The 11,646-nt window shown below is 50.6% G+C and overlaps 3 protein-coding genes across 5 annotated transcripts in view; 2 read left to right on the top strand and 1 right to left on the bottom strand.

Annotated features, from left to right (window-relative positions):
* The first annotated feature begins 6 nt into the window (after window positions 1-6).
* Window positions 7-2,996, top strand: CCDC61 (coiled-coil domain containing 61). Of its 2 annotated transcripts, none has more exons than XM_057374068.1 (14): window positions 7-110; window positions 598-757; window positions 838-920; window positions 1,016-1,173; window positions 1,247-1,375; window positions 1,470-1,545; window positions 1,639-1,721; window positions 1,811-1,923; window positions 2,016-2,094; window positions 2,205-2,269; window positions 2,359-2,437; window positions 2,508-2,571; window positions 2,679-2,742; window positions 2,827-2,996. In XM_057374068.1, exons 2-14 carry the CDS (start codon window positions 610-612, stop codon window positions 2,922-2,924), a joined length of 1,239 nt encoding a protein of 412 aa, XP_057230051.1. In that variant the 5' UTR covers window positions 7-110; window positions 598-609; the 3' UTR covers window positions 2,925-2,996. The 2 variants fall into 2 exon arrangements, with proteins under 2 accessions (XP_057230051.1, XP_057230052.1); XM_057374069.1 differs by having other exon boundaries at window positions 7-144.
* Window positions 2,997-3,267: 271 nt separating this feature from the next.
* BLOC1S3 (biogenesis of lysosomal organelles complex 1 subunit 3) lies at window positions 3,268-4,464 on the bottom strand. Of its 2 annotated transcripts, none has more exons than XM_057374071.1 (2): window positions 4,417-4,464; window positions 3,268-4,234 (listed from the first exon to the last, which is right to left on the bottom strand). In XM_057374071.1, the coding sequence occupies exon 2, from the start codon at window positions 4,229-4,231 to the stop codon at window positions 3,758-3,760; it is 474 nt and encodes a 157-aa protein (XP_057230054.1). In that variant the 5' UTR covers window positions 4,232-4,234; window positions 4,417-4,464; the 3' UTR covers window positions 3,268-3,757. The 2 variants fall into 2 exon arrangements, with proteins under 2 accessions (XP_057230054.1, XP_057230055.1); XM_057374072.1 differs by having other exon boundaries at window positions 4,403-4,459.
* Window positions 4,465-9,752: 5,288 nt separating this feature from the next.
* DHRS7C (dehydrogenase/reductase 7C) overlaps window positions 9,753-11,646 on the top strand; it is an 8,373-nt gene continuing 6,479 nt past the window's right edge. The window contains exon 1 of the mRNA XM_057374066.1: window positions 9,753-9,906. Coding sequence (XP_057230049.1) covers window positions 9,753-9,906 — 154 coding nt within the window. The remainder of the gene's footprint in view (window positions 9,907-11,646) is intronic.

Raw genomic sequence — 11,646 nt, 5'->3', positions numbered from 1 at the left:
GGGCGGCGCCCGCAGCCAATGAGCGGCGGAACGCGCTGCGGCCGAACGGGCGAGGCGGGGCGAGGCTGAGGCTGCGGCTGAGGCTGAGGGGAGCAGGATCGCGGCGGGCGGTGAGGCTCTTCGACTGTGGCAGGGCTGCTGCCGGTATCTGTTGCCTGAGCATAACCGCGGGGTCGGGCCACCTCCCGTCTCGCTGCTCCTACAACAGACCCCCCAGTTCCCTTCCCTCGGTGCCCCCAGAACAGGGCCCCGAGGCCCTGGGCTCTCCGTTGTTCCCCAGGCWGCAGGCCCAAGGCCATGGCTCTCCCTCTGTTGTATTCTCTCCACCCCTTCAAACTGCGTCCCTTTCCAGCAGAGCCCAATTCACCAAACGCTCTAAGGTCCTCTCTGGTCACTTCTCGTGGTGTTGTGGGCTCCCCTTCTTAAACTTTCAGTTCTGCACCCGCTCTGCACTCATCACCCCACAATCCAGCCCAGCTCACCTGTCCTGAGCCCTCCAGCCGGGATCCCCTTTCCCGAGGGTGCTCTCTCCATTTTCCGGGGTGCTCTCTATTCTCTGGGGTGCCGCTGTCTCCCAAGGGTGCCGTCTCTCCACAGCCCCTGTTGGCCATGGGGGAGCCGCGGTACCTGCAGACGGACTGTGTGTTCCGGCCCGGGCCGCACACGGTGCGGGTGACCCTGGCTCGCTCTACGTTGCGGGTGGAAGTGGAGGCTCACGGCACCTCCGACCTGTGGAGGGGCGAGTTCGATGCCACCTGTGAGTRTTGGTGGAAGCTCAGGGGTGCTAAGGGGATCTACCATGACTGCCACTGACCGAAATACTCCCCCTTCTCACAGTCATCGAGGATCTGACCCGCAAAACGGGGAATTTCAAGCAGTTTGGYATTTTCTGCAGCATGCTGGAGTCGGCACTGACACAGGTGTGGTTGTGCTGCTTCTCCTCACAGTGTTTTGGGGGAGCATGGAGTGGGGTGTGTGTCCTACTGACCCCCACCACTTTTCAAACTTTCTGCAGAGTAGTGAGTCTGTCAGCCTGGAACTCCTTACCTACACCGACCTGGAGACCCTGCATAGCTGGAAAGTGGGGACAGTCATCCGGCCACCCCCTTCCACCTCTTCYGTCCTCAACACAAAGCGCTACCTCATCCTCGTCTACTCTGTGGAGTTTGATAGGTGACAGGGGACACCAGGCAGGGGTCACAGGGGAGTGACTCCAGCCTCACCCCCTCCATGTGCTCTCCTCCAGGATYCATTACCCACTGCCACTGCTCTTCGTGGGGCGGCCAGACCTTGTGGCACTAGTGCGGGATCTGCAGGAGCAGCTGGCGCGGCTCCGGGCCCGSCACCTGGAGAAGACCCAGCACTTGAAGGATGCGTGAGTGGGGCCGGTGACACCCAGAAGGGTTGGGGGTTCCTGTCTCACTGGGTGAGGAAGAAACCCTCCGACCACCTSCTGCCATCCCCCCCAGGCTGTGGCAGGCACTGGAGGAGAAGCGGGTGGCAGAGGCCCGGCATCAGCGTGAGCACCAGCAGCTGGCTGCAGAGGTGGGCTGGTGGGTGATCAGGAGGGGTGGGAGCTGTTGTGGGTAGGGACAGGGGCTGCTGGATGCACAATGAACCTTTTTTCCGCCGTTGCAGCTGGCTCAGGCAAAGGCATCAGAGCAGAGGCTGCAGCTGCGGGTGAAGAACCTGACAGCTGAACTGGCCTCCTGCAGGAGGGGGTAAGGCTGGGCTGAACTCCACAGGAGGACCCTCATGACCATGGGGTGTCCCCCTGTTCCTCCCCTTATGGCACTTTTACTCWTGGCAGCCGTCAGAAATCTGCCAGCATGGYCCCCCRCCCCCAAGAGCAACGCTCAGCATCMCTGGAGAGCCACAGGAGCAGCCGTGGCCGCCCGTCGCCACGGTCMCTGTCACCTGCAGGTGTGGATCCTTGGGGGCACATGCCCAGGAGTAGGGACAGGACATGGCTTACCCTCTCCTCCCCCTGACCGTCTCCTTTACCCCCCCACCAGGCTCCCGCCCACCACGCTTTGACCCCACTGCCTTTGTCAGGGCCCGGCAGCAACGGCAGAAGGAAGCTGAGCTCAGAAAGTAAGCGGTGGTGACTGAGCTTGTCACCATCCCTCCCTGGGACTCATGGGGGTCTCTTCCTCCCCCCTCATGCCCTTGTTCCCCTTTACCACCATCTCCCTGTGGTGCAGGCAGCGRCGTGGAGTGGCTTCTGACAGCACCAGCCCAGCAAGAAGCCACAGGCGCAGCTCATCGGGTGAGTGGGGAGCCTGGAGAGGGCTGGGGGCACATCCACTGGGCGCTGGAATTCCTTCCTTAACTTCCCATCTCCCTTTSTCCCTGCAGCTGAAAGCTTCCGGAGCTGGCGCTTGGCAGGGAGCTCTGGCAGCAAAGCCAGTGAGGGCTCCAAGCCCATGGCCTGCAGGTAATGCTGGGGTGGGACAGGATGCTTGGGCATCCCTTCTAGCACCCTTTAACCCCTCCACTTTGGGCAGGGACAGGAAAGTGACCCGTACACGGAGACCCTTGAGCACCTCATCCTGCAATGGCCCCTGTATGGTGAGTGSCTGCTCCTTTGGGGTTCCCCCACCACTTTGGGGTCTCCCCCTGCATCCCAGAGCAGGGTGACCAGGAGGTCACTGGTGATCCCAACCTTCCCCCCCCAGCTTCCTCAACCAGCTGCCAGCCACAAGCTGCCTGTATGCAGGACTGGCAAGCGCCCTGGTAAAGGTGAGGCCCCATCTGAGCCCCTAGATATTTGAGGGATACCCAGTTCAGGCTTTTAATGCTTTTTTCCTGCACTGGCATCCCCAGAGAACCACTCTAAGGAGCCCTCGGCTGAACTTGCTGAGATCGATGCCCGGCTGCAGGCTCTGCAGGAGTACATGGACAGCCTGGACACCTGCATGTGACCCCCTCCAGGGTCACACACCCTCCCTGTGTCCTCAGGGTGACAGTGGTGGTGACGGGCAAGTGACACCCCCCCCCCAAATAAACCTTTGTATGGCCCCAGTGTGTCTCCTTCTTGGGATGGAGGTGGGAGGGGTGTGTCCCCCAGGAGGGACAGTGCTGGGGCACCAGGGACATCACAAGAGGGTGACAGTACCAGTGCTTGGGAACATGTCAGACATAGCCATCAGAGGCCACTGCAAATGTAACACCAACACCCATGTCACCCTACCCTGTTCCTGCATCCTAGGGTGTCCCTGTCCCCAYTCCTGCGACACTACTGTCATCATGGCACTGGCCAAGCTCCCCACTATGGCTCTGACACCACCAGGGTTTTATTTAGCTTCATGTCACATAAAACAGCGGCATTTGGGGACAATGGTGACTCGAGCCAGTGCCAGGCTGCAGTTCAGGGATGGTGGCAGCTGGCCAGGGGACCAGCAGCAATGATGTCACCAGAGCATGGAGGTCCTGGGGTGCCAGGCTGGCAGTTTCAAGCCACTGCTTGGTGTCATTCTGGCCACACTGGTGATGATGCCATTGTGGTGAGGAGGTCTTCAGGGTGATTGTGGGGTGCTGCAAACATGACCCAATGCCACCACAACTTCACCCTTGTCAGGATGCTGTGGTGATGATCCTGATGGTGATGACCCTGCCATGGCAGAGGCGGTACTGGTGATGCTGAGAGGGCAGTAGCGATGCTGTCAGCTGCCCACAAATGTCTGGCAAGTGTTGGTGCCGCCACTGGTGACAGCCACAGTGGGATGGTGAACACGGTGCCACATCCTGGTGCCAGTCAGAGCTGCCCGCGGATGTCGGGCAGGAGGTGACACGCYGTGACGATGTCGATGGTGTCGGCCACGGCGTGCAGATCACGGCGGGCCACACGCAGGCAGTGTGCGGCTGCGGCAGCGGTCACCTGTGCCCGGCCCAGGGCGCCCCCCAAACCCCCCAGGCTCCGGGCGGCACTGCCATAGCTCTGCCGAAGGGCGCTGCCCACCGCCCCCCGCAGCCGCCCCGTCCCCTCCCGCAGCCTYTGCTGCAGCAGCGAGGGGCCGCTCCCCCAAACCGCCGCCGGCTCCTCCGCCAGTACCGGGGGCGACTTCGGCGTCTGCTCGTCCTCCTCCTCCTCTTCGGTCTCGGAGGCTTCGCCCGGCACCTTTAGCCCGGCGCCGGGGGTCTCCCCTGCGGCCCTCACGAGCAGCTCCGGCTCCGAGTCGCTCTCGGAGGCTTCGCCCGGCACCACCCGCGGGGGGCGGGGGGCGGCCATGGCCTGGAGGGGGACACGGGTGGGGTCAGGAAGGCAGGACCACGAGCGGGGCGCTCCGGGCTTATACCTTCGGAATTGCCTCCCCCGCTGCCCGCACTGTGCTCAGACTCTCGCCCCGTTCCCCCCGGGACTCCCCCAGCCCCGCGGCCCCTCGGTGATGCCCGATCTCACATCAGCGCTCCCACCTCCGGCCAGCGCCGCGGTCACATGGCGGGCCGTGCACGTGACCGGAACCGGAAGTGCTGCTGTTCCTCAGCATGGCGGAGCGGGGATTGCTGAGGGTGTGGAGCTGGTTAAAGAACGAATGGGTGAGATCCTCCGGGAAACTGCCCTCAGAGATCCGGGAGCTGGCCGGAGCGGACAGCTGGCTGAGGCTGCTTCAGAGCAAAACCTCTCAGTTTCCCTGTGAAAGGAATGATCAATGTCTTTGCGAACAAATTACGGGGTCTGCTGGTAGATAAGGCCAGGTACTGACAGGTGAAAGGAGCAGTGGGAGGAACTGTAAATTCCAGATGATTTCCATCAATTGACACAGACTGTTACTCACCCAAGACAGTGCTAAATCCTTGGACTGCGATAAAAAGAACAGAGACACAAAGAATAAAACAGAGGGGGAGGTGCACGTTAGATGGGGTTCTGTATAAGGCGATTCGGTAAGTCTGTACCTCTCAAGTACCTCAGCAATGGGGAAAGAGAGAGGGAAATGTGGCGGGAAGTTAGGATAAAAAGAAGGCTGCATCCTCTAACAATTGGAGAGACCCCATGGAAATGCTCCATGGCCTCTCCCTTTATTCAAATAAAGTCACAGGACTCCTCTCTCTCCTTTTTGGACATAAACCTCTGGTGTTTGTTTATTAATTTTCCTAGAAGAAGCAAGCAGGGCAGCAGGGGTGGGATCAGGAGAACCAAGATGCAGATGGAATGGATCTCATGGCAGTGAGGAGGTGACCCAAGCCAGTCAGCACAGCTTCACTGAGGGCAGGTGCTGTGTCACCAATCTGGTGGCYTTCTGTGACAGGGAGGACTCACCTGCCTGGACTACTGTAAATSCTTTGGCATGGTCCCACATGGCACCCTCATCTCCAAATGGGGGAGCTAGGGGAGGCATATAGGAACCCACAGGGGCTGGGGAGGGAGCTGTGATAACTATAGGGCACTGAGGCTGCAGTGATCTTTGGGGATTTGGGGCTTTTGGGGAAGGTGTAGAGCCCCTCATATTGATAAGGCACTGAGGCTGCAGTGATCTATAGGGCTTTGGGGCTTTTGGGGGAAGATGTAGAGGCCCCTCATATCTATAGGGCACTGAGGCTGCAGTGATCTTTGGGGATTTGGGGCTTTGGGGAAGGTGTAGAGGCCCCTGATATCTATAGGGCACTGAGACTGCAGTGATCTATAGGGCTTTGGGACTTTTGGGGGAAGGTGTAGAGGCCCCTCATATCTATAAGGCACACTGGGTGTGGCCATTCCCAAGCAGAGTTACTGCTGATGGGAAAGGTGAGGCTGGGTGCACTTTGGTGGCACCAGGGGSACACAAAGGGTGGGACTCTGAATGGCCAATTTGGGTGCCTGGGGCTGCCCCTGGCAGCTGCTGTGGTGCCAGACTGCTACCCTGCCTCTCATGCTTTCAGGCTCAGCTCCACTTTCACGGGAAGCAGTGACTGTCAGGGCTCCAGAGTGAGGTGGGGSCCAGTGCCTGTGTCAGAATTGGACCATGATCAGCACCAAGGTGGTGACYGGGASTGGGACCAGAACCAGGAGTGTCACCACAAGCACACACTCATCAGGACACTGCAATGATGGTGCTGATGGTGACACCCTGCCATGGTGCATGTGACAGCAGTGACACCATGAGGTCCCTGCTCATTGCCATGAGGACAGCAGTGCTGTTGGCAGCTGTTGGTGCCATTGCTGGTGACAGCCGCACTGAGGACAGTGAACATAATGCCATGTCCTGGTTAAAACAAATAGGTGTGCATGCTGTGGATGAGAGATACGTCCATGTTTAGTGAGTTCACAAACCCCAAAAATTATAACTGTAAAGATGGGATCGCCTTTTTTGGACAGACACAGATTTGAAATCATGGATTCTTGTTCCTGGATGAATGCTTTGACCACCAATGCCCCTAATTATTGCTTTCTCTTTAGTGAGTTAAAAACTTTATTCCCCCAAGAAACAACAAAATCGCAAAAAAAAATCAAAGAACATCCATCTCATGCTTTGTACAGCTCTTTTGAACAATGTGAAATATCAGTGATGTAGATTTTTACAAGTGCATGCTGATGCTCTCAAACAGCCACCTGAGTTGAGTACTACAAGGAAGTAAGCCCTAGATCCCCAGCATGTTTGAGATTTGGACATACAACACTGTTCAGCTCTGGCATCATCTGGGATGCTTCCTGGAGCTCAGGATATAGAGACTTTCAGAGCCAGGTGAGGGAGAGAGAAAGTGTTACTCTTGTTCAAGTTTCTCTGTAGGTAGTTCACCCTTTTTATAGGAACTGCCCCCCAAACAATTTTTAAATATCCCTGTTCCACTGCTGTTTCCRCTGATGCTGTGAAGGTGGCAGTGCATAATACACTTCTCTGGTACTTCACCAGACTGAGATTTCTGTTCTTCAGAAGATTTGGGTGTTTTGGTTAKTGCAGTCACTGTATATCTGTATTGTCCCTTTACCTGACATTTTCCCAAATYACTCTGGCAGTTTTCCTTTACAATTTTTCATTATATTAATAGACATGGTAGCATTTTATCCTCATAGTCTTACACACTGTGGGCTATCTAGTTCTTTCAATTTACTGTTTTCTTGTCTTGCTATTTTACATTACTTCTACCTTTATTCTAATTGATTTGGAAACAAATAACTTAGAATTCATATCATATAAGTACTGTATCTCTAGTGTGTGCTTTCTTTTATGTTTCAGCCTTCCAAGAAAAATGTTTCCAGAATCCTGAATGAATTAAACAAACAACACATCGTGTTCCATAAAAAGAACAAACTGAGTCAGTTGCTGATAGGGAGCTGCACATTTGTTTATTAAAAACTGATGCTTTAAAAGTAAGAAAAGATAGCTGGGGCTGTAGGAATGATGGAGAATTGAATTTCCTCTCTGTTGTTGCAGATAGCTTGGCATGACAATGTTTTTACATTCACTTGCAGAAACTGATGTACATTACAGGACACTATAACCATTTTTCATTGAAAAGCAGGTATTTACTAGTATCTGTTATTAATGTCTTTCTTTTAGCTAAAAATGCATGCAGAGTTTCAAATGTTGACACAWTATAGAATTCTGTGGTTTGGAAATCATAAGCCATGGGTTCTTTGGTGGGCAACTGCAACTTTCAGAGGCAAGAGTATACATCTAGATTCTTGAAGTCATTAGCTTCTAGAGCAAGTTAGGTTTTCAAACTGTGTCTGAAAGTCCCTTCTTACACACACTTAAATAATCTATCCATTCCCACCCATGGAAAGTGACCACTGTCCAGGTACCTGCAGAACTAACCATGAAGTCCTTGTTCTTTGTTAGAAATTTCCAACATCAGTGACTCTATCATTTGTACAATTGGATTCTCACATTGAAGATAAAAATTAGAATTTAGATGACCAGTTACACAGCATAAACAGAAGTATCAGTCTGCTTGTCAGAACTTACTAAGCATTTCTTTTTAAAAGCAAAACAAGGTTTTTGGTAAACCATTCTTCTTCCTGGAACTCCAAGGTCAACCARTAAGTGTGATTTTCAGGTTAACAATCACAGCATCTCTGCCCTTGTGAGACCACACCTAAAATACTGCATCCAGGTGTGAGGAGTGAGTCCCCAGAGGAGGCCATGCAGATGTTCYGAGGGCTGRAGCCCCTCTGCTCTGAAGAAAGGCTGYGACAGATGGGGGTGTTCAGTCTGGAGAAGAGAAGGCTCTGGAGAGACCTCATTGTGGCCTTCCAGTACTTGAAGGGGGGGTTTATTAAAAAACAGGAAGAGAAGATTTTTATATGGGTTAATAGTGACAGGACAAAGAGGTATAGGATTAAACCAAGAGAGGATAGATTTAAGTTAGATGTTAGGGACATGRGTTTGTGAGGCACTGTCACARGTTGCCCAGAGAGGYTGTGGCTGCTCCATCCCTCAAAGYRYTCAAGGCTTGGAGCCTCAAACTTGGGTGGGATTGAATGGGGCTTGRACCAACMTGGTCAAGKGGAAGGTGTCCCTGCCCATGGCACAGGAGTGGAACAAGATGAGGGTTAAGGCTCCCTACAACCCAAACCACTCATGATTCTGTGATTCTATGAACAGATAATGTCTCTGCAGAAAATGTAAACCAGATCTAAATGTAAAAATGTAAAATGTAGATCACCTATCTTAAGTTGGTATGGTCCTGAAATTGAAATTGGGAAAAGAGACAAATCTGTCTTGCAGACACCAGGAGTGGAAAGCAGCCAGCAGCCCATGGGAGCGCAGGATGCCAACCTGGTCTGTTTTCCAGCACTCAGCTGCCTGCAGCAGCTCTGTGTGATGCATTGACTGCCCAGCCAGTTTGCTCAGAGACCTTTTCCTGACACATTCRTACATCATTCATATTGCTGAACTGTGATAATTTCAAGTGGCAACTTCTTATGGTACCTTTTGCTTGGTTTTGAAGACCTATTGTTATGGACTTAACACAAATGTTTTGATGTACAAAGTTACTTGAAGACAAGTCACAAAAAATTGAGATATTATGAGCAAATTCAACTGAATGCAAGGCAGAAGGAGTGGCATTTCTTGTACAGTTGAATTGATACTGTACTRAGAGCTTTTATATGAGTGCCCAGGCTGTTGGCTAGATAGGTCAGGCATGCAGATCACACTGTGCATGCTATATTTACTCTCTGTCACAAGGCCATACATAGCCCTTCTCATTCAGGACAAGCAGCTTCAACAAATCAGTGTGCTATGAAATTGCTAAAGGATCTTAATTAAACCTCTAATCCAAAGGTTTACAAAAATACAATAGAATGCTCTAKCTGTATCTGGAGTCTTCATAGCCATAGTAAGTGATTGTATTTTCTCTATCTTTTAGAACAGAAAAGACTTCTATTGTGCAGTTTGTCTGAAATTTGGATTAAAAGCTTTTTCTCTGTTTTCAAATAATAGCAATGTAATTAAAAGTTCAGTGTTTATTTTAGCCTATGTTTTTGTTTTGCCTCATGGCATAATAGAATATACATMCATATATATGTATATATATTTATATATGKATGTATGTTCTATTATGGTCTTGCCAACATTAATTTTGTATAAAAGTAATCCATATTTGCCTAAACTGTACAAAGGTGAGGAAAACAGACACAGGAACAATATTACCCTGTTTATGAAAAAACAATAGCACACAATTGATTGGAAAACAACCTTCCTAATACTTTGATTTGCTGCTGTTTTCGGTATATGAAAACATGGGGTTTTTAGATAAGAATAATGGAAAAATAACTAGTGTATATTGTCATTACTGTATTCTCATATGGTCTTTTGTTTCCCACAGACATGGGTATTCTTGCTGTACTTGCTCTACCATTGTTTCTCTTAGGGATCAGTGGRATTATTTACATTTACCAGTCAGTCAGATGGCTGTTGTCCAAGTCAGCRGTGCAGAACAAGGTAGTGGTGATCACGGATGCCATCTCTGGACTAGGCAAGGGTGAGTTGTCTCATTTCTTCACAATATCAGAGAACAGAAGCAGCCAGAGAGCACACAATGCCTTGTATGTATTCATAACTGGCTGGATGAAGCAGAAGTTAATAAACAYATTTATAAACAAATCCTATGATTTTAAAATGTATATGTTTAGGCTCAGCCACAGGAACTGTTGGTAAACTTGCAGGAACTGCAGAGCTTTGTATTTATTTAGTTCAATAGAATGAGAGATTTTCTAAGAACATTGGGTGCTATTTTGATCATGTTGCTACTGTAAGATCTTATTACAGTGTAATAAGGCTGTCAGTGCAGGGTGGCAGCTTATAAACAGGTGTCATCTTATTCTTTATGCATTCCTTTCCAGTCCTTAGAGACTTCAACAGTTCCTGCTTCTTGTAAACAGCAATGCTCACTTCTCTGTCTCTATTTGTATCCCTTTCCCCTCTATTGACTGTATTATTCCTCTACCCCTGACATTCTCCAGTACTTCCATCTGGGCTGCCTAGTTATGTKCAGTGGTGACTTCAGAGGACAAAGACAGGGGATGCAATAATTTATCTGTCTAAATAGCTTATTGCCTGGGTGGCCAGCCACTTAGCATTTATAGTCCAGAGAGGATCACAATGATGACCAGAGGGCTCTGCTATGGAGACAGGCTGACACAGTGGGGTTGTTCATCTCAGAGAAGAGAAGGCTCTGGCAAGACCCTAGAGCCACTTCCAGTGCCTAAAGGGGCTCCAGGAGACCTGGAGAGTTTCTTTGGACAAAGGGCCTGGAGTGACAGGACAAGCTGGAATGGCTTCCCACTGCTAGAAGGCAGGGATAGATGGGATATTGGGAAGAACTGCTTAACTTATTCTCTGTGAGGAAGGAGAGAAGCTGCYCAGAGGAGCTGTAGCTGCCCCATCCCTGGAAGTGTTCAAGTCCAGCTTGGATGGGGCTTGGAGTAAACTGGTCTAGGGTATTTCTGTTGCATGTCTCTTCTCTGTTCTGCTMAGGAGTAATTCTGCAGGAGCATTCCCTTTCCCCATCTGTTGCCTGCTTGGGAGTGCACAGTTTGTAACAGAGAGCAAGTCTTCATTAGAAATGCCAAATTACAGCTTGAGCTATATTTGCCTTAGCAAGCACTTGGATCTACTGCCCCTCAAGTGGTTCCTGGAGCAGGACTGTTCATAAGCAATATATGACTCAGTACCTTTAATCAACAGCACAATGTAGGCAGGAAATAGGATACAAGAAGTATATCACAGACKCATAAAATCACAGRSTGCTTTGGGTTGGAAGGAACCTWACAGACCGGCCAGTTCCACTAGCCCTCACACTCCTTTTTAAATAAATGAAATATGAGGTAACTCAAAGCACTTGTTTTTTATTACCCTAAGTGTATCTATGACCAGTATCCCATAGGTTGACACCAGGATGTTATTTGCAGGCTTGAATGATTCCAAATAATGCAAAATTAACTGTGCAGTCCACTCATGCCTATGTGATGGCTATTTATTCAAAGCTTTAAAATACCAGCTGTGTGGCCAGCTGCTGTGTATGTGAGCTCTAAGGAAACAGCTTAATTCTTTTCCTACATTCCAGAATTTCCAGACTAAAGATAACATTCATTGAAGTTAAAAAAGGGAAACAAATCTCTGATGACTGAAGATGTTTTCAATGATTTATGTTGTTATTGAAACTTAGTTCCTGTTTCTTTTAAGTGCTACAACTCAGAAAAGCACAGGGATGTTCTGGAGG

This window comes from Malurus melanocephalus, unplaced genomic scaffold (genome assembly GCF_030028575.1).
Source record: "Malurus melanocephalus ecotype Western Australia unplaced genomic scaffold, MMel_1.1 scaffold_215, whole genome shotgun sequence".
NCBI lineage: Eukaryota > Metazoa > Chordata > Aves > Passeriformes > Maluridae > Malurus > Malurus melanocephalus.
Note: the sequence above shows the minus strand (reverse complement) of the source record. Positions and strands in the feature narration are given on the sequence as shown.